The sequence below is a fragment of the Otolemur garnettii genome, unplaced genomic scaffold, assembly GCF_000181295.1.
Source record: "Otolemur garnettii isolate 467f Iridium unplaced genomic scaffold, OtoGar3 scaffold00001, whole genome shotgun sequence".
Classification (NCBI taxonomy): Eukaryota; Metazoa; Chordata; class Mammalia; order Primates; family Galagidae; genus Otolemur; species Otolemur garnettii.
The window spans coordinates 57,930,716-57,955,662 of record NW_003852396.1 but is presented as its reverse complement, the minus strand read 5'-3'; the positions used below and the strand labels follow the sequence as shown (position 1 = coordinate 57,955,662).

The window sequence follows — 24,947 nt, the reverse complement described above, 5'->3', positions numbered from 1 at the left end:
AGATGTATTTTTGGACATTCAAATTAGGGGTGAACTTTATTTTTCTTTCTTGTGTGTTTTTCTGTATGTTCTATAATTTCTTACAACAAATGCAGATTTTCTTTGTAGGAAAAATATATATGACAAGGAAGCTGCCATTTTTCTGAGAGAAGCACGGACAGAACGTGAGAAAGTTCAAAGGAGTAGTTCAGGCAGGAAGTTCAGTAGGAGCTCAGAGAAGGGGAACGCTGTACCTGTCTAGGGTGAAGGACAAGGGGGTACCAAAGAATCAATCAGGAACTCTGATGGTACCAGAGAAATAGGTAAGATTCAACTTCTTAGGCAGAACACACATTAACAAGGATGAGGGGCGCCACCCAGAAAGTATCCAATGTACTCAGCCCTACTATGAAACTAATTTATAGCTTTCATAGGAAAGCTATAACCCAATTTTAGCCCAGGAATATGGAGAGAGGGAGGTGGGTGGAGGGAGGGTGATTGGTGGGACCACGCCTATGGTTCATCCTATAAGGGTACATGTGAATCTCTCTAAATGTAGAATATAAATGTCTTAACACAATAACTAAGAAAAAGACATGAAGGCTATGTTAACCAGTTTGATGAAAATATTTCAAATTGTATACAGAAACAGTACACTGTACTCCATGATGTATTAATGTACACTGCTACAATTTAATTTTTTAAAAAAAATTTCAACATACACACATACAAAAAGAAAGCTATGGGTGTTAGAATTCATAAAGCATATTAAATAGACGCTGCTCGGAGACAGAAAGAAGGAGAGATAGAAATGGCTGGAGAAAGTCTTTAAAAGTATATAGTGGACATATAGTATTACATGGATTAGTTTGCTCAGAGCGCCATAACCAAATACCACAGGCTGGGTATTAATCAACAGAAACAACAGATTTTTTTTTTTTTTCACAGTTCTGGAGGCTGGATGTGCAAGAGTTAAAGTGGCAGCAGGATTGATTTCTAGTGAGGCCTCCCTCTCTGGCGTGCTGGTGGCTGCCTTCTCACTGTGTCCACACATGGTCTTTCTTCTGTGTGTGTGCCTAGAGAGAAAACTCTCAGGTGTCTCTTCTCAGAAAGAAACCCTTCCTGCTGGAATAGGCCCCAGCCTTATGACCTCACTGAACCTTAATTACCTCCTTAAAGGCCCCGTCTTTAAATGCAATCACACCGGGGGTTAGGGCCTCAACATGAATTTTGAGGTGACACGATTCAGTCCATAACACTAGCCCAGACTAAAAGGTTTGAATCACCACGTGTCTCTGAATAAGGAAATGGCGTGGGGAAAACTATGTTTTAGAGAGGTTAATGTGGCCTCTGTGCGAAGAAAGGAGACACTTAGGAGAATCTCTAAAAAGTTTTCTGTTGTCTGCATGTTCTTTCTTTCTTTGCTATATATATAAAATTTCTAATCTCTTCCTTTTCCTTTCCCAGGCTGTATATTTTTGTCTTTAGGGGCCTGCATGAGATTCTTTAGAAATGTATCCTTTCAGGCTGCTGGCTGTAAAGAATACCTCTGGAGAAGGGACTGTGTGTGTGAAACAAATAGGCAGCAGGAAGGGTAGGGTTCAGATTTCACTGGGGGAGTCTGGCTAATGACACTGATTCCAAAGAAGCCCTGAGTTTCAATGGTTGGTACTTTCACTGGAAGAATGAGAAACAGAACACATTTCAAAGTGCTTCACTCTACCTTCTATAATGAAACCCCCAGATGGTATTTGAATCCCATCCAATGCAGACTTTCTCTCAACTGCTTTCACCGCTGTGGCTATTCTGGATGATTTAACCACGTTCTTCCCACCCACACTTTGAACATGGCTAGAGCTACTCTCATCTCCAACTGGTGTCGGCTCGTCAGTCATCAATGCACCAAGGCAGCTCTCTCTCCAGGGTTAGTGGCTCTTTCTTCAGGACCAACATCTTTCTCTGATTTATGATTGCCTGAGCCCCTCCTTCTATGTTCCTGAAGCGTTTGTCTTCTCCCATGCCTCTGATTCTACAGAGTCTCAAAGTCAGTGTGTTCTTTCTCAGCCCAGGAGCAGCCCTGAATGCGGGAGCAGGAGCTGAAAGAATGAGAAGCAGGGCCTTTTGATTTGGATAGGCAAGTACCTCGTGCCTGCAGGGGGCAATGCCAGAGTTCTGTGATGCCCTTGTGCCCCACCCTGAGGAGGCCTGGTCTACGGACACTAAACTCACAAAGTAAACTGTGGGTGAGGAATTATTTATAGAACATCATTCTTTTACCAGGAACTTCTGTTATTGCAGAAATTGCAAACATTTAATTTATATAACCCACTTTAAAGAGGATACTTGGGTAAATTTAGATAACATTTGGAAAACTAATAAACAAGACTATAAAGGTCATAAACTGACTGGACATTTTAGAACTTAGTTGTACTGAAAATGCCTTATTTTCAAATGCAGTTTTTAAGGTCTTTGTAAATTCAGTGATTTGTCTCATTTAAATAGGTCTTGGTAAATACCAAGTGCAATAACTATACTTTAGCTCATATTTTGCCTTCCATGTATATTTTTATTAAATTGTGTTCATTTTTCGTATTATAAATGGAAAACATGATCTCTACAGAAATAGTGACATTTTAGTGGTAAAGTGGGTAAAAATATAAGAAATAGCCCCTCGTAGATCTTGACAAACTACACAAGTTTCTCTGAGACACCTGTGTCCATATAGTTCCAAGATGGCTCCCATTGCTCTCAGCCCACACGGAAACTCAGATATAATCCCTTTGGAGGCCCTGAAGCAGATAAAAAAGATTGTGACTGTTGTGTACTGACCCCAAATTCATGTGTTGAAGACTTAAGCCTCAATATGACTGCATTTGGAAATAGAGCTTTTAGGGGATAATTAAGGTTAAATGAGGTCTTAAGGGTGGGAGTCTAATTTGATTGAATTGGTGGTCTTATAAGAAAAGAGACATTTCTCTGTGCCATGTGAGGACACAGAAGGTGTTCGTCTACAAGTCAGATCAGCTGGCACCCTGACCTTGGACTTCCAGCCTCCACAACTGTGGGAAATCAATGTCTGTTGTTTAAGCAACTCAGTCTGTGGCATGTGCAACCCAAGTAAACTAAGATGATTTAGTTTTAGTTTTTGTGAAAAATCACAAAACAAATCCTACTGATCTACTATTATTTCATTTTTAAAAAATAATCACTGTGAATTTTTTGATTTTTAAATAAGATTTATTCCATTTTCTAATGAGAAAACAGTGTATATTCTTTTAAAATTAGAATAGGATAAGCGCCACGTAGGAAAAGAAAATTTCATCACTTTCAAATAACCAGTTACTCTCATTTTAGTGTATGTATTTCTACAGTTTCTAAACAATTATAAATTTTTGGCCATTGTGATCATAGTATATCACATGGTATATACAGTTTTACAAGCTATTCTGTTAACCTAATAAGCTATTGTGGCTTTTTCTTTATATAATTTAACATTCTTGAAAAAACATTTATAATTGTCCAAGAAATGAATGTATGATATTATTTACTCTTTCAGTTTTCTATCATTTGCCAGTTAGGTTGTTTTTAATTTTTGGCTAATATGAAGAATGCTATAAACAACATATTGACATATAAATCTATATTGATTTTCTGATTATTTTCTTCCAATAAATTCCTAGAAGGATTGCTAAGTCAAATTATAAAAATATGCTTAAGAAGTTTGGTAATTATCATGAGATTTTATTCTAGAAACATTTCAGGAGTTTTTGCTCTCACAAGCAGTGAATGAAGATTCCCACCCACCTGTTATGTTCAAGGTACCAACAACACTTATTGCAGTAATTTAGAAACACGTATTTGCAAGTTTGACAGAAGAAAAATGTTATATACATTTTGATTTATGTGCCTTCAATTACTTGTAGAGATGATTTTGATTTTTTTCTTATTAAATCATAGCTGTGTACATTAATGCAATCATGGGGTACAGTGTGGTGTTTTCATATACATTTTGAAATACTCTCATCAAACTGGTTAATGTAGCCTTCATGTCATTCTCTTAGTTATTGAGTCAAGACATTCATACTCTACTTTTAGAACGATTCACTTGTACCTTTGTAGGATAAACCATAGAAGTGACGCCACCAATCACCCTCCCTCCACCCATCCACCTCCCTCCCCTCCTCTTCCCCTCCCCCCTCCCCATATTCTAAGGCTATAATTAGGTTATAACGTTCCTATGAAAGCTATAAATTAGTTTCAAAATAGGGCTGTGTACATTGGATACTTTTTCTTCCATTCTTGAGATACTTTGCTAAGAAGAACATTTTCATGTTCCATCCATGTAAACATGAAGTAGGTAAAGTCTCCATCTTTCTTTAGGGCTGCATAATATTCCATGGTGTACATATATACCACAACTTATTAATCCATTCGTGGGTTGATGGGCACTTGGACTTCTTCTATGACCTAGCAATTATGAATTGGGCTGCAATAAACATTCTGATACAAATATCTTTGTTGTAATATGATTTTTGGTCTTCTAGATATATACCTAATAAAGGAATTGCAGGATCAAATGGCAGGTCCATTTTTAGTTCTCTAAGTGTTCTCCAGATGTCTTTCCAAAAAGATGATTTTGATTTGTTCTGTGTTAACCTTTATTAATTATCTCTGAATTCCCTGTTACGTCCTTTGCTATTTTGCTATTAGATACATATTTCATATTGATAAGATTTTCTTTTTTTGAAAAATACTAACTTTATCAGAGTTATTGTATAAAATTTCCAATCTGCCACTGTGTTAGTGACATTTTTTAATGCAGTCTTTTTTTTTTTGTCCTTCAGTAAAATTTTCTATTTTTAAATACGGGTCTCACATTTTTAAATAATTATTGTATCTAGTTGTTTTTGTTGCTGGGATAGATTTTCCCCTGCTACATTTTCTAAATGCCTATTTTTTGGTGAACAGAAAAAGTATCGATGTTTTTAAATTAATTTTGCAGTTGATCCCTTTATTAAGTCCTTTCATTTTTTTTATTGATTTCTCATTTGATTCATTTAAGCTTTCTAAGAATAAAATCATATTTAGTTCACATGATAATGATTTTGCCTACTTCTTTTAGAAGAACAATTTCTCTTATTCTGATTTTATGTTTTATTGCATTGGTTATAATCACAAATATAAATATTCTTAACAGAGGAAAAAGAAGGAAACAATATTTTGCCTCCATAAAAGATGAAAAGGAATTATTTTATTTTTCTTTTCCATGCCAACCTCCTTTTTTAGTTACATTTTCATTTTTATTTCATTTTTTTCTCTACAACGACTTATTTTTTAAAATTTAATTCATTTATTTTTTGATCATTTTTCTAGGAATTGTATCATGTTCTGGTTATCTTAATGCTTAATATTAGTCATTTTATATTATGACTTTTCCATAGTTAAAAAATTTGATCTTTTTTCTTTTTTCCAGCAGAAAGGGGGTCTCTTTATGTTGCTCAGGCACTGCTGAATTCTTGGCCTCAAGTGATCTTCCTGTCCCAGGCTCCTAAAGTGCTAAAATTATAGGCATGAGCCACCGCACTCAGCCTGAGCCACTGCCATTGGCCCATTTCTTAACCTGAAATATATGTGGGTAATATGCCTTCAGAGTTTTGTGTTCAGAAGGATATAAGTTGTTTCTTTTAATCACAAATAATAACATGGCTGATTATAGAACTCTTATGTTAAAAACTTTTTCTCTAAAAACTTCATGGATTTTGCTCCATTTTCTTTGGTATTCAGTGTACTAGAAAACAAAGTCCAAAGATAACTGAATTTTCTCCTGTGTTTGAAATCTATAGTTTTCACCCTGTTATACATATTTAAATGTTAGTGATTTTTTTTTCCATGAACTTTGCCTTATCCTAGGTTAGCCTATTCTATCTGAAGACAAAATTCTTTCTTTAGGATAGGAAAGTTTTCTTTCTTTCTTTTTCTTTTTTTTAAATCTCTCCTCTTTCTTTTCTAAGAGTTTTATTGTTTCAGCTCTAACACTTCGGTCTCTGATCCATTAATATTTAATTTTCTATAATGTGTAAAGTAAGGATCTAACCTCATTCTTTTGCAGGTAGATATTCCGTTCCCAACACAATTTGTTGAAAAGACTGTCCTTTTCCTATTGGACGGTCTTGGTACATTTGTAGAAAAAATTTTTTTTAAAGTTTTCTTCTATTTTGAGATAATTTTATGCTTAAGTTTACTTTGTTCTGCATTATTCTCCTTTAACACCTGTACTGTGTCGGTTTAATATCTGATGTCTTGACATTCTAGATATTTAACTTTTCTCTCCTGTAAGTTTTATCTCTAGTCCTTTATCTATGTCTTATGAAATTTTCTCGATCTAGTTCTCCCCAACACTGCTTTGATTTTCTCTAATGGAGTCTTTTACTTTCTTACTTTTTCTCTTCTTCTCATTCAGCTCTCTTCATCCCAACTTGAAACTTATTTCTTCTCTTACTAGCTGTGCAGCCTTGGTATTGATATGTAATCTCTCTGTTCTCTATTTTTCTTATCAACAAAAGGAGGATCATTCTTTCCATAGGATGAAATTAGATTGTCCTTGAAAATTTTTAGGAAAAGTCCCTAGAACATAGAAATGTGTCAGTACATTTTAGCTGCTATTACTGTTATCAGCAAAAGCATCTCTCTTATATCCCAGCAGTGCTTTTCTCCTTGAAGTGGTTGTTACCTCATTTCTCTGTGTGTGTATATTTATGGAAGTCATATTGTATTGAATCTGGGGGGAACACAACACGATACTCTCTTAATATGTACTCCTGCTGTAAATCTTTTTCAAAATCTTCACCTTAAGTACAATCTACCCTTTTTTATGTTGTAGAATATTTTCATGAAGCCTCGTGTTGTTACGATAGTTAATTTTTCTATTTATACTTTCTTATACAAGGAGGAAGAGATCGTTTGATAAAAGGATAGGTTAATGCTCTTTGGTCACCCTTAGTGACTACGTGGCAAGCGTCAGACTTCTTCCTTGATCTTATTTGTGAGGATTGGTTAGCATGCATGCTATTTAATCAAATGGCTGCTGACTAGTGCTTCTTAGCAGGAGTGTGGCTGCATTTAAGATGTCTTTTACTGCTCTTCTCTACACTAAGGAGGGCAAGATATTCTTGGATGATTTCAACTATTATTCAATTCAATTCATTTGTCCTTTACTCAAAATGATGGGGGGAATACTGTACTCTTTGAGTTGCATTGACCCATCATTCTTATCTCCTTTTCTATGACTGATTGATTTTCTAGATGTTGGGTGTTACCATGTGCCCCATCTACTCCCCCTAGTGGTGCACTGTTGTCAGATGTAGCCCTAAATAGATCTGTTAACCTGTAATAATGGTTGACATGGGGGACTGTTGTGGAACCCTCTCCTACATTTTTGGGGAACAGGCTGCTGGCTCTCTGACAGGTGAAAGTCTTCCAGGTAAAAGTGTAGAAGCTCTCACTTTCTTCCTTATTCCTTTTGTTATTTTGTCTTAAATCCTTATTCACATTTTAACAGAATTGCCCCCAGGGGTCTGGCAGCATGTTGACTAATCTTTCTAGTACTGTTGACACTTTGTACATATGTTTTTATGAATATTTCAAGGAAAATTGAGAGAAGTTGAATAAGGCCCCTCGGGATAGTTTTAAAATTTATCAAGAAGCAAAAGAGACTTTATAACCATAGAATCATATATCCAAAGAGTTCTTAAACTAAAACTCTCATTTTATAGTTGAAGAGATTCTCATAATAAAGTTGCCTGACTTGTCTGAGGTCACACAGAGTCTGAGTCTGTTCATGTTTCATCATTCTAGTTTCTTGGTCATTAAAAAAGCAATTATTTTAGCTATTCTGAGAAGTCTGGATTCTCAGTCAAGGGTTTGTCATGTTTAGGGATGTCCTAAATAGCGAGAAGCCTTCTCACATGAAAAAATACAGAAGTATGAGGAACATTCCACTGAAGATGCCGAAGTTCCTTATTGTTTAAGAGCTTTAAGGAATGTTTGTATGTCTTTCTTCCCATCCCTCTGTGCCTATTTCTAACAATTATAGGCGAGTGGATACTCAACTAGGATAAGAACGCTTTTAAAAGAGTTGGTTCTTTAATACTTAATTACATTGTGACGTTCCATATTCTTATGTGGCTGTCTCCTGGTGCTCCAGCTGCTGGATAACTGCTCCTCTCGTCTCAAAATGGCCCACCCAGCCAGAGCACTGTACACCCCAGATGGAGAGCCCATTCAGTCATGGGATGACATAGAGCGAGACATGGTCGTCTGTGCATCCATGCGGCATGGCTTTACAACCCAAAAAGGTATGGGTGACAGCTTCTTTTTCTATCGGGTTTTTAAACAATTAAAGCACTTTTTTTTCAAAGAGCTTATATCCCATCATGATGATTTTTAATGATTATTAAATTATTATTATAATTATTAACATCTTCTACCCTGGAACCCTATTGTTAACATTCTTTGCTCTATCAAATTTCACTTAGTCTTGAACCTTACCTAGGGGAGATGTATTTGCAGAAATACTCACTCAAAGGTATTTCCTTTGACCCCCTGAGGAAAATGAGGCTCCATTGATATCCTACTTTTCAAGTTATTTAAAACTTAATGTTTTATTAATAGTAGTTACATAGTTTCAAATTTTTTTCTTTATTGGTAAGTAAACATATGCTAGTTTGATTATCTTGTCTACTCTTTGATCATTTTCTTCGATAAATGTCAGAAACTAAAAGGAACATCTATTTGTTATTGAATGAACTCTTGTCCTTAATTTTATTTATCCTGAGGAATTTGAAACCCTTTTCTGTAGGTAGGTATACATTAACAAAGACAGTTTTCAGGAAATTGCAAAGAACATTGTTATCACTTTAAAGGAAATTGAAAGTTTAGTAAGGGAATTACCTGGCATTCCCATAATAATAACACCAGATTTTTTTCCTTTAAAATGACATCATAAAATTATTACTACTATGCTAATATAAGGTAGGTAAACCCAAAACTTTTAAAACAGTTGCAATCATACCTTTATATTTAACCCATGAGGGATAAAAGTACAAAAATGAAGACTAAAACATAGGGAGACAAGCATGTATTGGGAAGCGTAGCGCCATTTGAGGGATGCCACAAATATTCCTCCAGCACCATCCTCCATCATGGATGAGGCTCCAATGGGTGTGTCCCATCACCCACAATTATCGGTTACCCTAGCTCTTGGTGACCTCCAGTATGTGGTTGCTGAGAAGAACACACCAATAATAGGTTCTTAGCATCAGTAAGTGTTATTTGACAGCCTTCTGTGTCCCCAAAGTGCATTACCTATAAAAGAAAAATAAACCAGACTTCCTTTCCTGAATGAATTTTTCAATCTAATTAAGAATATGAACACACTTAAAATGATGACAGTGCAGTTGAATTGAGAGAACGCTCAGTAGGGCGTCCTTCCCCAGTCCATTCATCATTAGTGCCTACTCTTTCATATTCTTGGAGGCCTTTGTTGCCTGTCCCCTACCTCCTACCACATTGTGATCATGGAGCCTATCTGATAAGTAAAGGTAAACATGCTTCAGGAAACCCACCCACAAGGGTATCTAAACCACAGAGAGGGATGGAGGCTGCCTTCCTGGAAGGAAGCCTATCACCAATAAGAACTGATGGGAAAAGAAAAAAATTGAAAATGTAAATTTTCAATTAAAAATGTAAAATGTACTCTTTCTACAATTTTCTACCATGTTAGAAACTTTGACCTAACTGGGTAGAGAAACATTTATTATTATTCTATAAACACATGGATTACTATGATGAAATCAAAGTTCATTCTTTTCCTATGAAATTAGGTTCCTCACATTATCTTCCTGCTGAAAGGATTAGTGGTTTTCTCTAACTGTCTGAATTCTGTTCAGTGAGTGATACATGTTTTAGGAAATCTGATTGTGGTGAATCTGATTTGGTTTTTCTTTAGGAGCTGATTTTACTATTGCCATATTGTTGGGGGTTTTGAAATAATCTAGAAATAATCATTTAGTAAAAATCTAAACATTCAAAATGTTTTTTAAAAAGATGGAAATGCAACTACATGTATATACCCATTAAGGGACATTTAATTTATTAATTATTCTACTCAAGATATTTCTGTGACCTGTTTGCTTAAATATGTAGTAAGAAAATAAGGCAGCCTGGAAGTTTCAAAACTAAACATTCTATAATATCTTCTTTTGTGTTCTATAACATCAAGAACATTTAGTAAATGGAAGTTAGTCATCAAAGAGTTACATGGGTTTTTGATAAATGAACATGATTTGTCAAAACAAATGCGATTCAATTAGAATGGTTTCTTTCACACAAACCCCAACAAATCAAGAGTCTTTTATGATATTCACCATAAAATCTGAACACTGTTCTTACTGCTGTGCTTTCTATCTTTTTGGTGGGTTCAATTTTTATACCACTTCCAGGTCAGGTTCCAATTCAAAAGGTACAAAGAACCTGAAAGGAAACCTTCTCTAGCAACTTCTGTTCTCCAGAAATCCAAAGAAAATTAACACATATCTGATGTGAGAAGCAAGTCAAGTGTATAATGAAGGTCCAGGGTGGGAGCCAAGGATTTCTGAGGGATCTGCAAGTTTATAATCACTGTGACTTTTACTTATTTTCTATAAATATATGGACTTACCTCTCAATATATATATGTTTTTAACAGAGTTAAAGTACCTGCTGCAGGTCAGAGCAAATTATGCCAGAATCCGAAGGCAGCAGGGCCCTCAAGCCACTGACATTGTGGTGTCGCCATCCACAAAACTGCTATCTCTGGTACGTCTCCACAATTAACTCCTGTCAGAATCCGAGTTTCGTGCTGTGTTTCGCTGGTATAGATATATGTACATATGCTTATGCTTGTTAGGACATGTTGATTATTTACTCCTTTTATTTTCATGCTGTCTTTTTTAAAGGTGGTTACCTTTTCCATAAAGTGGCATTTTATGCCTCAAATCTGTTTCTGGAACATCAATAAAACTAGACATAATACTTCCAGTGAAATAATTATCTTTCAGTATATTTTCTTCCGGGAGGAAAATGGAAACTACTATACGTAGAGAAAAATGGAAACTATTGTGTATATGTAAAAAATATTTCATAGGACAGTAAACTTTTTGACCACTTAACACTGAATTTGCCCCAATTTGACATTTTCTGGCTTGACCACCATATCTTTTAAACCTTCATCTTAAAATCCTACATTTACAAATGTGAAAATTCTTGTGAATTCTTCGCTATTGTATGAATACACCTGAAGCAAAAATTGGTAATATCACATAACACTGTACCAGGCATCAGGAGACATAAGGCAAAAGTCTTAACTGAACTGAAATGGCTGGTGGCCACCTAATGCCACATGACTTTGCCTTCAGTTTCACTCATAGGAGCAGAGCAGGACCCTCTGTGGGACAGTTAGATGTTGATGAGAGTGAAGATGAGTAATTCCTGCCATACGGTCAGAAATCAAAAATAGTAGACTAAGCCCTTAGTGCAAAAACTTCTGGAAAGGATCTATGATTATGAAAAATCATGTAAGGATTATTTTTTAAAATGGATTGAGAGAGATCCTTCCTTAGTGTCTTAGGTATCAATCCTACAGCAAGGGGAGAATTTACCTGCTGATTTCTTCCCCAGAAGAAGAAAGAATCATTTTCAAAACATCTCAGTAACAAATGAGAGTTTGGTTCTGGTGGAAAAATTCCAGCAATATGCTCTTCCTCCCTCTCTTCCTCTGAAAGCCTCACACTGCTCTGGCTGAATATAAATTGCAACCTGGCTAGGTGTGTACAGAACCGCTCAGCTGCGCTGACTGCTCAATCCTCCACTTGAGTGTGACACAGGAAGGCTGTATATCATTTCTACTGAAGGAGGCTCTTGGTAATCACTGCAAAAGGCCTGGTATTTACTCTTAGTCTGAAAATCAGGATGGCTGCATGAATAAATTCCTCCTGCCTCCAACACCACTAAAAGCAAAGCACCTTGAGATGAAATTTCACGTGTTACATCAATAGCAGTTTGCCCTTTTCCAGCCAGTTTCTTTGTGTGTAACAACCATATTGGAGATGTGAATATGTTCCAAAGTGGCTTTGTGCCACACAGGAGGAAAAGATTGCATGTGACTTCCATTTTACTTTTTTTCCTTTAACAAGAAAGTCAAAACACGAAGGACTAGGGAACTTGGTGCCAGTTGGAAAGTGAGCCTACAACACCACTCTTACCAGTTGGGCCTCTCTGTACAATGACTTAATGGCAATCCCTATAAGGACAACTTTTTTTTTTTTTTCAAAATTTCTTGAGAACAAAGGCATTTCTCTACATGCCAAAGTATGTATCATTTTGCTGCCAGGAAAAAGTTGATTTGCTATGAAAATGGCATAATTTCACCCTGGATCAAATGTGCAAATTCTTGTGAAGTCTTCACTGTTGTATGTGAATACGCCTGAAGCGAAAATTGGTACTATCTCACAACACTGTATCAAGCATCAGGAGACATAAGGCAAAAGTCTTAAGTGAACTTTTCTATTACCAGTAAATGGGATTTTAGATGTAATGTAACAGTCATCAACACATCACATTTCATCAGAAAGGCAACGGCACATACTTAGTGAACAACAGGCTTGCCCAGGGTATCTCAGTAGTTCATAGTCATTTCAACTTAGACTGAGAACAGGCCTGCTCTTTCCTTATTATTGACCTTCCTCTTCGACTGGCTGAAAGGTGGACTGGGGAGCAGTTTCTCCACCTTTAGCAAAGACTATAGGATAAACCATTGTGATTCTGTGCAGCCATCCTAGGCTTTTAATAAACCAAGTAATTTCCTTTGGGGGCATGATTATCAAATTTGAATCAGCCTCATATATGTAAGTCAGATTTCAATATTTTTCTATTGACTGAAAACCATTTATTATTAAATACTAAAGCACCTAGCTCCAAGTCCATGGCCTTCTCCAGAAATTTATTTCCTGCTGGTTCACAAACACCCTTGAGGCGATCCAGATGTTAATCAACAATGCACCGGCATTTGTGATTGTCCTCGGGAGGACTGGAGTTTTCTGCCCACCTCCAGCTCTTTTTCCCTGATTAAGTGTTAGGGTGATATTGTGTGTTTCTAAGCAAGGTAACTAAAAGCAATATGCCTGAAAGTTTAGCTAACTTTTTGAGATTAACTGGTAGTACTGATAAAGTGTTTTATGTGGGCGTGTACATCAGTTCTGTAAAACAGGACACATTAGTAATAGTTTAAAATTCTAAGGTAGCTTTAAGGTGTGATAACCCTGATTTTTCAGTTTTTTCTTCATCAGAGAAATTAAATATTGTTTTGTTAAGAAGACAAAGCAACAATCAAACAAACAACAACAAAAAGATAAATCTGTTCTCTTTCACTGGAGAATCACTTGAAAATTGTGGCCAATGGCTGTTGGGGCTTTTGTGAACTAACCTTGAATAGTCACCCAGGTGTGCTGAGTGTCATTGAGAGATTTGTGATTCACTGTGGCAGCAATTTTTGTCTGGCATCATTTGGAAGGGAATGATCAAAACACACAAGTCTGTATTATTCTAGATCATCACAAAATCAAATGCAAATGTCCTCAGTTAAGTGAAATTTACACCCAGTGGTGATTCTCAGCTGCTTTTATTAAACTCATGGCTCCAAGTTCCTCCTGGCTCAGCACACATCTTACCCGCCCCCACCGCCCACCCCAGATTGGATAAGCAAAAAGAAAACTACAGTTTTGTTCTCAACATGCTGAACTAGAATTGCGCATAAATGGCATGGTTTAGGGCCGTGTGACCCTAAGCAACTGAAAAGTAAGAACTATAAGACCACTCAGGCAAAAGCTGCCGAAAGTAAACGGACTGATCTCATAACCGTGATATTCAGTCGGTGCCTAAGATTTGGTTAAATCCCTGTTTTCATTTCCACCACTCTTTACCCTCTTTCTTCCCTTCTTCCTCCCTGCCATTTGGCCTTTTCTCCTCTCAGAGCCTTTAAATCACAGCTTTCATTAAAAATAAAAAGTCCTTCCTGGAACAATTTGTGGATTGGCAAGGGATGCTTCCTAATATGATTCTCAAATTTTAGTGTGCACAAGAGATGCCTGGGGAGCTTGGGAAAGTACAGATTTCCAGGCTTGACCGCAGCGATCGTCATAATCTGTATTCTAGAGGTTACTTAGGGAATCTGCATTGTTAACACGTACCTGGAAAGAAGCATGGTGGTTGCTTGCCATTTCAGAAACGTGGCTGGAAGTTTTAGTTCTGTCAGGCACAGCATTGTTTTCTATCAGAGGGGCACGACCCCAGCCGTAAATTCAAGAACTCTGCCTGTGCTTTACCCTTGCTTGCGTTCAAGAACTATGAACACAACAAAGCATTTGCTGCACGCGTGAGGGTTTGAATCTAAGTGTCCTCACGCTTTCTCCCTATTTCCTTAAGAAATGATGGGAATGTTTTAGAGTTAGGACTAACCACCAAGGACCCACATGTTAGAAGACTAAACAAGTGAGTTGGAGCTGCTGACGCTTCCCGTGTTAATTAAGCAGGCTTCAGTAGTAATAAAATCTTGCTTTTTAAAAGGTCACAGGAATAATGTTAGTGCTATGGTACATACATCAAGGAGCAATTCTGACGATGGAGAAAATGACCAGTTTCTTGGAGTTTTCTTATAAACTGTGGTGCACAAAGCGGGAGACCTTTGGAACAAGGGCAGGATTCCTACTTTCCACATTTGCACTTTCTCTAACAAAGGAGCCGCTTACTAGGAGGCAGCCTAACCCTCTCGGTTCTCTTTGCCCTGCATCTGGTTAATGTGGATGTCCAACCCACCTGCAACGCTGGCAGGCCCATCGAAGAGTGGGAAAATCCACAAGATATTATTCCAGTTCAGTAACAAGTATTCTTAGAAAAATTAATTTTCAACATAGGTCTCTTGCCCTGCAAATGAAATCCGTATAGGTTGAGAGACAGATACTTTCCTTAGAAGACAGAAATAAAAAGAAATTAGCTTTTCAAAGACCTATTTTATGTACATAGCCCTGTTCTAGCTGTCTGTCTCTCTCTCTGTCTCTGTCTCTCTCTAGATGCTGGGCATGCAAATGTGAATGTGACAGATGTGATCCCTATCCCGGTGGAGCTCATGCTATCGGTTAGGGGAGGGCACTCAGAAGTTAAGCAAGCACATAAAATAATCATGCAATTATTTTATGCAAGACATAAAATAATTATAAATTGTATCAAGCCCTATGAAAGGAACCAACTGAGTTAGAGAATAACTGGAGGGAAGACGGACTCACATACTTACTGCATGGTGTGCTTAAAGGTTTCCATAAAGAAGTAACATTTAAGCTAAAAGACAAGAATGAGTCAGCCATTCAAAATGAATAAAGCAGGGTGAGAGTAGTGGCAGGGAACAGAGACCCAGGCAAGATGACAATCAGGAAAGAGCTGGGTGATCAAGGTACTGAGGGAAGGTCTAAAGTAGCCCTGTCTAATGGCACAGTGGCTCACGCCTATAATCCCGGAATTTGGGGAGGCCCAGGAGGAAGGATCACTTGGGGCTAGGAGTTTGAGACCAACAAAACAACTAGACCCTAGTTGCTACAAAAAAAAAGAAAGAAAGAAGGCAGGGAGGGAAGGAGGGAGGGAGGGAGGGGAAGGGAGGGAGGCAGGAAAGAAAGAAAAGAAAAGATCACTAATAGAAATACCATAGGAGCCACCTAAGTAAGTAATTTGAAATTTTCTAGTAGCTATATTTATAGAAAAGTAAAAAGAAATGTGTGATATACGTTTTAATGCTATATTTAACTTAGGCTATCCAAAGTATTATAATTTCAATATATAATTAATATAAAATTATTGAGACATGTTTACTTTATTGTTTTTCTAAGGTTTTCATATCCTGTGTATATTTTACACTTACAGCACATCTCAATTCAGACTAGCCATAGTTCAAGTGGTTAAGAGCCACTTTTCTTTGAAGAACAAATTCACTTTTTTTTTCCCCCAGACAGAGTCTTACTCCATTGCCCTGCATAGAGTGCTATAGTGTCATAGCTCACAGCAACCTCAAACTCTCAGGCTCAAGAGATCTTTTTGCCTCAGCCTCCCAAGTATTGAGACTATAGGTGCCCACCACAATCCCTGGCTATTTTTAGAGACAGGGTCTTGCTCTTGCTCAGGCTGATCTCAAACCCCTAAGCTCAAACAATCTGCCTCCTAAAAGTGCTAGGATTATAGGCATGAGCCACCATGTTGGGCCAATTTCACTTTTATATTAAAAAAAAAAAAAAGGATCAGGACTGTTCTAGGTGTGGGGCATGCACAGGTGAATGCAAGAGGTGTGGCTGCTTGGCTAGGCCTACTCCAACATTCATTAACTTCTGAATGTTGGAGTAGCAGGCAGGAACTAAGTGGGAGGGAGAGGGAGGAATGAGGGCCTTGTCAGTAGTGGTAAAGAGTTTGATTTTTTTAAAGTTCAGTGAGAAGCCATTAAAGGAAACTAATACGAAAGTTGGAGCAGATGTAATGTATTAAATTAAACTTCTTCAGGGTACCAGTTACAGAGACATGCTCCCTTTACCTCTGGCTATGGAAGTGAGGGGCATGGGCGAGCCCAGCAGACAGGCTTCATGCCATTCTCTGTTCCACACACACACCTATCTGTGTCCCAGTGGCCACCCCAAGGTCTGCCATTCCAGCTCTTGACTTCCCCATTTCTCTGTGCTGATTGCTCCTCCTGTGATTTTTCTACTTCTTTGCAGGCTCTTCTGTTGTCCACTAACACATGGCAGCTACCTGCTCATGGCTGCTGCTACTTCATGGCTTCTGTTTCCTCTTGCCTCTTTGGATTTCTTTTCGTTCCACCTGAATTACTTTCTTTGTGTCTTCTAATGGCAGGCCAAGTAGCGGCCTCATACTCATTCATTCAGATTAGGATGTCAGAGATAGAGGATACAAAGCACAGCTTCCCTACATTAGCGACAGTGCAGGTCCCTCTTCTCTTAGGACACAATGCACATGGCCGGCACCTGCGGCTCCATGGCATGTTGGTATAGGCAGGGAATTCTATCATTGTTGGGGTTCTTTTCTCATTTTACCATTGAGGGGGGAAATTAGCAATGGAATCAGCTAGGCGGTCTCTGTTCCTGTTCAGTCAGTGAGAGGCTTGCTCTCGGATGTACCCTCACAACGGACCTTGGTGATATTTGCCAAGCAGCCAATATCTGAGGTTGGAATCTGTGACTTTGATTACAATATCAGAATGGGTACCAACTGTACTCTTAAGTAGCACTTCTGAATACAGGCAAGTCTGTCCGACAGAATGGATCTTGCTTACAGAGACTGCCGGGTAAAACTCAAGATACTCTGATTGGCATCCAGGAGATTTTGCCAAATCAATTTGGGTGCCAAACAGACTTTTCCTCACCTCTTGTTTATTTTAGTCATCTAGTCAGATAAATCCCATGGCGGATTTTGATATGTGTTACCTTCTCTCCCATAATCCTCTCTTAGGCCAGCCTAGCTAATGGCTTTCTCAATGTTAAAGTATGAGTTCTGTTCACTGGACTTCACAGTGGTCTGCTGTGTTGGAGTTGCAAATTCGTGTCATGCTCTAGGACATCCACAGAGGGGTACTATCTGTTAGATGACACCCAGTTCCCATGAAAAGTTTGACATGGGCCACATCTATGTATTTAACTAAAGCAACGTCTTCAGTCCTTAAGAGGCTTCTCAGGGAGAGTTCTTACCAGCAGTGGGTAAGCTGTAGCAGTGACACATAGCAGTGTCAATAGGACTCTGATCTCAGGTCTTTTGTCTCACTTAGGATGTGACTTGACAACAAAGGTCAATTTCCATCTGCACCAACTTAAAACTGTTATTATGAGTAAAATGGAATTCATCTGTGGGATTTTTTTAAGTACTTCAAAGTTGTTCACTTACACTACCTGACTTCAGACCACTGCCATCGCTCACTGAGATAATACCAATCATTTTGCAACTACTCATTGTGCACTCTGCCCCCCAGCCTTGCTCCCCATTAATCCTTTATCAAAGCTGTAGCTAGAATGAAAATCATATCGTGTCACTCCCTTGCTTAAAGAGCTTCAGTGGCCCCCTGGTTGCATCAAAATGAAGGACAAACTCTTCCCTGTGTACCCCAAACCCTTTGGAATCTGGTGTTCCTCTAGCTCTGCAGTTGGTTCTCCCTGTACCCATAGAGTTCTACCATCCTGAACTTTCCCCAGTCGTGTGTTCTCTCTCATTTCCATATCTTTGCACATTTTCTTCCTGCACCTCTCTCAGGAAGTTTTCTCTTACCACTCCCCATACCTGTCTATGGGAATCCCTTCCCTGGGCTCCCCCTGCACCAGTTGCTTACCCTAATGGCAGCACTTCCCACTATGGACAAACCCCTCCTCCCACTGGTCTGCAGACTCCTTGAAAGTAGGGCCAGGCTTGTTCAGACCTGTATTCCCAAGGCCTGAATATTCCTTAGTACATCGTAGGCATTCATGAATATATTGGGGGTGAACGTGACATGTAAGATAACTTGTTAGTTAAAGAAGTTTTTTTTTTCATTTTTTCAACCATGTACCGAAATACCTGTTTTTTAATATAAGTAGTACTTTGAATCAGACTTTAGCTTTTTGTAAAACTCGCTTTTCCTTGTGTACATTATCACAACAATCCATAGAACATCACATTGCCTTCTTATAAAACGGGTGTGAACTTGTTGAAAAGACATTATAGATGGACTCAATTCCCTGTATCAAAAGGCACACTAAAGCAATATTGATTATGATCCCCTCTTTGCTGTCCGTAACTTTCAAAACACTCCAACAGGGTAGAAACCATTCTCCCCTGCCAGAGCCCAGACGGATCCTCTGCTGCAGGCAGCCTGGCTTGGAAGGGAAGACGTGTCACCCCCTTTCACAGCGTGATGATTTGTGGCTGAGAAGGGAGAGGCTTCCCTCTGAACCACATGCCCCCTGGTGCAGGCAGGCTAAAGAAAGATGAATGGCATTATAAGACAGACATCTGAATGTTTCGTATTAAATTAGTCCCACAGAGCGCCCAGAATTCTCATTCCATAAATCACTAGGTAAAGTAAACTCACTCCCAGGTTAGATTGCTGTGACTTTGGCCTGCAGTGTCATAGATAATCTGAGAACAGTTAACCATTTGTCTGAAATAGTAATAATTTTCAGCATATTTACTCAGTGGCAAAGAGGTGACCCAGGCTGATCTCTGCTGCCAGAAACAGCATGTAAATGGGAGTCAGCCAATTTAGGAGATTTTCAAACAGGAGTCACTGCTCCTCATACCCCTTCAGCTATCCCTTCAACTACCCAACCTCCTTCAGAAGCTTCTAGGTGCTGGGGACCTCGATGAGTAAATCTCCTCCCACTATAGAGTGGGTGCAAAGGAACACCCGTGCACTTCTATTCCTTCAATACATTGCAGTCTCAATGTGAAATCCACTTTGAAATCCGCTTTTTCCTTGAGTTGGTCTAAGAATCATGGAGCTAGAACGGACCTTGATCTCACTAAAGCCACATTTGTCTCAAATGGTAAAGGCATATTGTGAGAGTATTTTACATCTCCTTGGTGCTATTCTGGCCCTTCCATTCCTGTGCTGACATTGTGGGTACTTGGGACACTTAATAGAATAGAAAGAATATTGAACTTGGGTTCATGAGACCATCTAATTGAGGCTAACAGGCTGAGGGACTTTCTCACCTTCTACTTCCTTTTCTAGAAAATTAAAAGGGCAGGTTCTTAGTCTTTAAATTAATATCCAGCTTTGGAAGTGCGATTCTGATCTACTGAGAGGATCACACCATCTTGGTTTTGCTCTGTGTATGTAGTGAATTATGTTTATGAGTTTGTGTATGTGGAACCAGACTTGCATCCCTGGGATGAAGCTCCCCTGGTCATGATGTGCTAGGTTTTCGATGTGTAGCTGAATTCTATTTGCTAGGATTTCATTGAGTATTTTTGTGTCAGTATTCATTAATGATAATGGCGCACAGTTTCCTGATTTTGTTGAGACCTTTCCTGATTTTGGTATCAGGGTGATATTTGCTTTGTAGGAAGAGTTGGGGAGGGATCTTTCCTTTTCAATATTTTGGAATAGATTTTGCATTATAGGTGGTAACTCTTTGTTGAAGGTTTGGTAGAATTCTAGTGTACAGTCTAGGACTTTTGTTATTATTAGAAGCTGCTTTTTTACTGTTAGAATTTCGGTGCTTGATACTGGTCTATTCAAGTGTGATTCTGTTTCAGTGGCAAGGTATGATTGAGCAAAAAAGAGTTGTGGCACCCCAAATTCCCGCTGATTTCTAGACATCCACCTCTCCTTTGTAGGGCCTTTCTACGGGCACTCACTAGGATCTGCATCGAGGGGCACCTTCACCTTCAAAAGCCCCGTTGGGATCTCAGAACAATAGAGGGAAGTCACGTGGCACTGTGGGAGCCAAGGACTAGAGTTAGCTCCTCCCAGATCCCATGCCTTGGAGTCAAAGGCCTGGCTTGATTCTGCCTTCTGCACTTGGGCGAGTCCCTTGATGTAAGAATCACACGAGATCATCAACATGGAAGGAGAAGCACTTAGCACTTGCAGGGTGTCTACCTGTGCCAGGCACCGTGCTGGGCTAATACATCATTATTGTCTGTTCCATTCAGTACTCACAGCCATCTTTTAAAGTCTATATTTCTTCTACTACTTATTCATTTTACATATGGAGAAGCTGAGCTTCTAAGAAGTGAATTATCTTCACAAAAGCCACCAGCCAATAAACAGCAGAGCTAGGATTTGTAGCCAGATCTGCCTACCCTCAAAGCCTGTGCTTTTTCCATTATACCATCCTAGAAACGCTTTGTAAGTTTTTGATGCCATACAAAGTAGAAATGTCAGATGTGGTTCTGAAACATAATGCTAAGAATGAGTTCACTGGATGCCTTCAAGGCGTCATTTTAGTTAAGGAATCAGTTTAGTCACTGCCTACTTAGATGATTTTCCTGAGGACAGTTCAGTTAGGCAATTCCTACACTTGGATGCCTCGCCAAGGAGGGAGAGGCACTGCCCTGTGCATGGAACAGGCCTTCATCCTCTCACCGGGATGTGGCAAGCCAGCAGGGGGCTCTAACTTTCCTACCCCAATGTTCTGTTTATCTGCATATTAAAGTAGTTTGCTAGGGCCAATGCATTAGTCCATTCTGTGCTGCTATAACAATTCCTGATAATGGGTGATTTATCTTATTTCTTACTGTTCTGGAGGTTGGAACATCCAAGGTCAAGATCACTGCACTGGTATCTGGTGAGGGTCTTCTGACTGTGTCCTCACATGGCAGAAGGTAGAAGGGCAAGAGAAAGCAAACCCACTCTTACATGCCCTTTTTATAACAACATTCATTCATTCATGGGGATAGAACCCTCACTACATAAAAGCCTCTTGAAATTCCCTACTTCCTAACTCTGTTGTATTGGGGATTAAGTTTCCAGTATGTGAATTTTGAAGGGCACATTCAGACCATAGCAGCAACCACAACAAAGCCACACAAAATGGGTGGCTTCAACAGAGATGTATTGTCTCACAGCTCTGAAACTAGAAGTCCAAGATCAAGGTATCAGCAGCACTGGCTCCTTCTGAGGCTGTGAGGGATGATCTGGTCCAGGCATCTCCTTACCTCCTGGAAATTTGCTGGTGCCGTGGTGGTCTGAACATTTGCATCTTTCCCTAGCTCACATGTTCACATCTAATCACCAGTGTGATGGTATTAGGAGGTGGGGCCTTAGGGAGGTGATCAGGTCATGAAGGAGGTGCTGTCACAAATGGGACTAGTACCCTTATAAAATAAGCCCGGGAGGGCTGCTGTGCCCTTTCCACTGTGTGGAGGCACAGAGAGAAGGCTCTATCTCTGCACCAGGAAGCAGACCCTCACTAAACACTGAATTTGCTGATGCCTTGACCAGCCTCTAGAACTGTGAGAAATCAATGTTTACTGTTTCTAAACTACCCAGGCTAATGTATTTTGTGATAACAGACCACACAGTCTGAGACAAGCTTGCACTCTTTGGCATTTCTTGACTTGCAGAAGCATCATGCCCATCTCTGCCTTTATGTGACATTCTCCTGCTGTGCTTTGTGTCCAAATCTCCCTGTTTTTATAAGGACACCAGTCATATTGGCTTAGTATGACCTCATTATAACTAATTATATCTGCAATGATACTCTTTCTAAATAAGGTCACATTCTGATGTGCTTGGGGGTTAGAACTCTGACATGTGAATTTGGGAGAACATAATTCAACCCGTGACAATCAATAACAAAAGTCCTACACCTCACCCATCCAAGTACCGTGTCTGAACCTTGGTTTTCTTTACCTGGGACAGGGCTCTACCCACAGGGCTCACTGATGCAGCAGCCCCCTACCCTGAAAGATCACAACATTCTTTCTTGATGGCGTAGCTCTTTCTCTTTTATGTCTTTCTTGTTCCTAACACTGAAGTCTAATATTAATGGAAAAACCATTAAAAAGAAAACTATTATTCTATGAGGTAAAGTGAATGCACTCAACCATAAAAGGAAGACTTATCGATCCATTTTAGTTAAACCTTGCCTGTCTGACACTTCGCAGCTAAGGAATGTGTTTTTATTGCCTGGCCAGCTAGTTCAGATTTCCGGTCAGTCTTAGTAAAGACCCCTTTTATAACATTGATAAAATTTTATCACAGAGCTATGAAAACAAAATTAGATTTCATAACTCACATCAGGCCTTGAAGGGGAGACCTCTATAAATTTTACAAACCTTATCAAGCTTTAATGCACCTATTCTGATAATTTTTTAAAACAACAACTTCTACTGTATGTCCTATATATGTATGTAAATAAGCATATGTGTGTGTATATATACTTTTTTTCTCTACACTTTACAGGAAAGAAAACTTTCTTCACCCACGTGGAGACAGAAGACTGTGACAGAAAAACCAATTATTTAAATTGGTGAAGACTTTCTAAATTTAGACAAATCCACTTCTAAAAAAAGAAACCTGAATAGTTTATTTTAAAAATTTAGTCCTAAAATTCATCCTTCAGTGTATCTCCATGTTTCAGGAGCATCTTTTGAAGAATTAACATTGAAAAATCAGCCACAACGTATTCATAAATTCATGGGAAGATGTGGCATAATCAAGGGCATTGTGAGCCATAAGATTTTGTATTCTAGTGGAATCCTGCATGCGTTCTCTAGCTTGTGAGGTTTAGAGAGTGGCCTTCTGGGTACGGGAGCGGGGGTGGGAGTGGGGGGGTGGGGGGAGGGGGTGGCACATATATTGAACAAGTGTTTTGTCTTCTCAACTAGATGGTAAGTGCCTGGAGGACAGAAACCTTGGTTTTATTTACTTGGGACAGGGCTCTACCCACAGGGCTCACTACTGCAGCCCCCTCAGTTCCTCTCCACAGCAAGTGATGGCAAAATGAGCTTCGGCCATCTTCCACTCTGTGCTGGGCCACCAGCCAAACTTACAGTGGGCATAGAGGATCTGCTTTACAGACTCCCCTCTCAGTCGGCTGTTCAGGAACTATAATCCTCAGAATCAGGTTAAGTAGAGTTACAGTTAGATAGTCCTTGCTTTTCAGAGGCAAGAAACAATTCTCAAAGTTGTGCAAATGAAATAAATGCCTTGGTATAAACTAGACATCTTTATGTTCTTAAAGTATGTCTTTGATGATTTTACGTTTTTGTTTCAAATACCAAGTTTGAAGAAAGATCCAAAAATTACATGCTGAAAGTACTTAAAATTGATTGACAACAATATGAAACTTCCGCAGACATTCATGAGGCAGTTCTCAAGCAGTTTCGGTCCATACACTCCTTTGAGAATCTTTAAAACAGTCATAATCTCACAAAATGCACATTCAAAAGGAAGGTTTTTTTTCATATCATTTTATGGGGTTCATGGAGCTATGAGTGACTTTTTCAAACCAAGAAGTTCTGGTTTAAGGTAACATATTTCTGACTTCTATAATCTGTAAGGTTTGGGGGGACATCTCGTCCCATATGGATGATTTCAAAACACACATCAGATGAAACAGATTTTGACTTTCACTGTGGTAGTCTGTTATTTTGTTATATTCAAAATCAATAAACACGAAGATTTATTAGCATCTTTGGGTGTGATTTTTTACATTTAGGAATCTTAAATGGGAAAAGAGAAGGAAATATAAACTTCCTCCGCGTTGTTAATTTGGGGCATTCCTCGGAGAAAACTCTTATTACCTGGAAGGAAAAAAGCTAATTAAGTCAGCGTGTCTTACAATCACAAAGCCATTTTATTTGCTCCTCTTACAGGCACAGGAATACGTGCTGTTTTCCTTTTGTCTGTCGGGAAAATAGTAGGGGAGATGGAACACTGAGCACCAACAGGCCTGGCGGTTGAAGACTGAACTTGGCAGAACAGTGGCCATGTCAGGAACCTGGGTGGAAATCACTGGTATTGGGCCATAGAGAAATGGGGCGTCTTGGGTTGGAAACCCAGACACCTCCACTGCTGCACCTTCTGTGCATTTCTTTTATGAAGGGTGGTGACCTTGTTAAATGTTTGGACAACTTTCTCATGTTTTTATTCCATGTTATGTTACAACTACACATCAGTTAGTTTAGTTGAAGTTTACTGTTCACTCAGTCAGAAATTTTGTGCAAGAATGGAGAGGCAAGAATCCAGTGTACTCAATTCTGATATGAGGACAAAGGATGATCTAGTACACGGTGGGGGGTGGGGAAATGGGGGAGCGGGGTGAGGGAAGGAGGGAAGAGGGGAGTCACGGTGTTCGGCACACCTCTGGCGGGGGAACACATTTATAAGAGGGACTTTGCTTGGCAAA

At 39.0% G+C, this 24,947-nt stretch overlaps 1 protein-coding gene across 1 annotated transcript in view; it reads left to right on the top strand.

The window, feature by feature from the left end:
* LOC100953497 overlaps window positions 1-10,851 on the top strand; it is a 250,344-nt gene extending 239,493 nt beyond the window's left edge. Inside the window, exons 29-30 of the mRNA XM_023510042.1 lie at window positions 8,183-8,333; window positions 10,724-10,851. Of these exons, the coding sequence (XP_023365810.1) occupies window positions 8,183-8,333; window positions 10,724-10,851 (279 nt within the window). The remainder of the gene's footprint in view (window positions 1-8,182; window positions 8,334-10,723) is intronic.
* The last annotated feature ends 14,096 nt before the right edge of the window (window positions 10,852-24,947 follow it).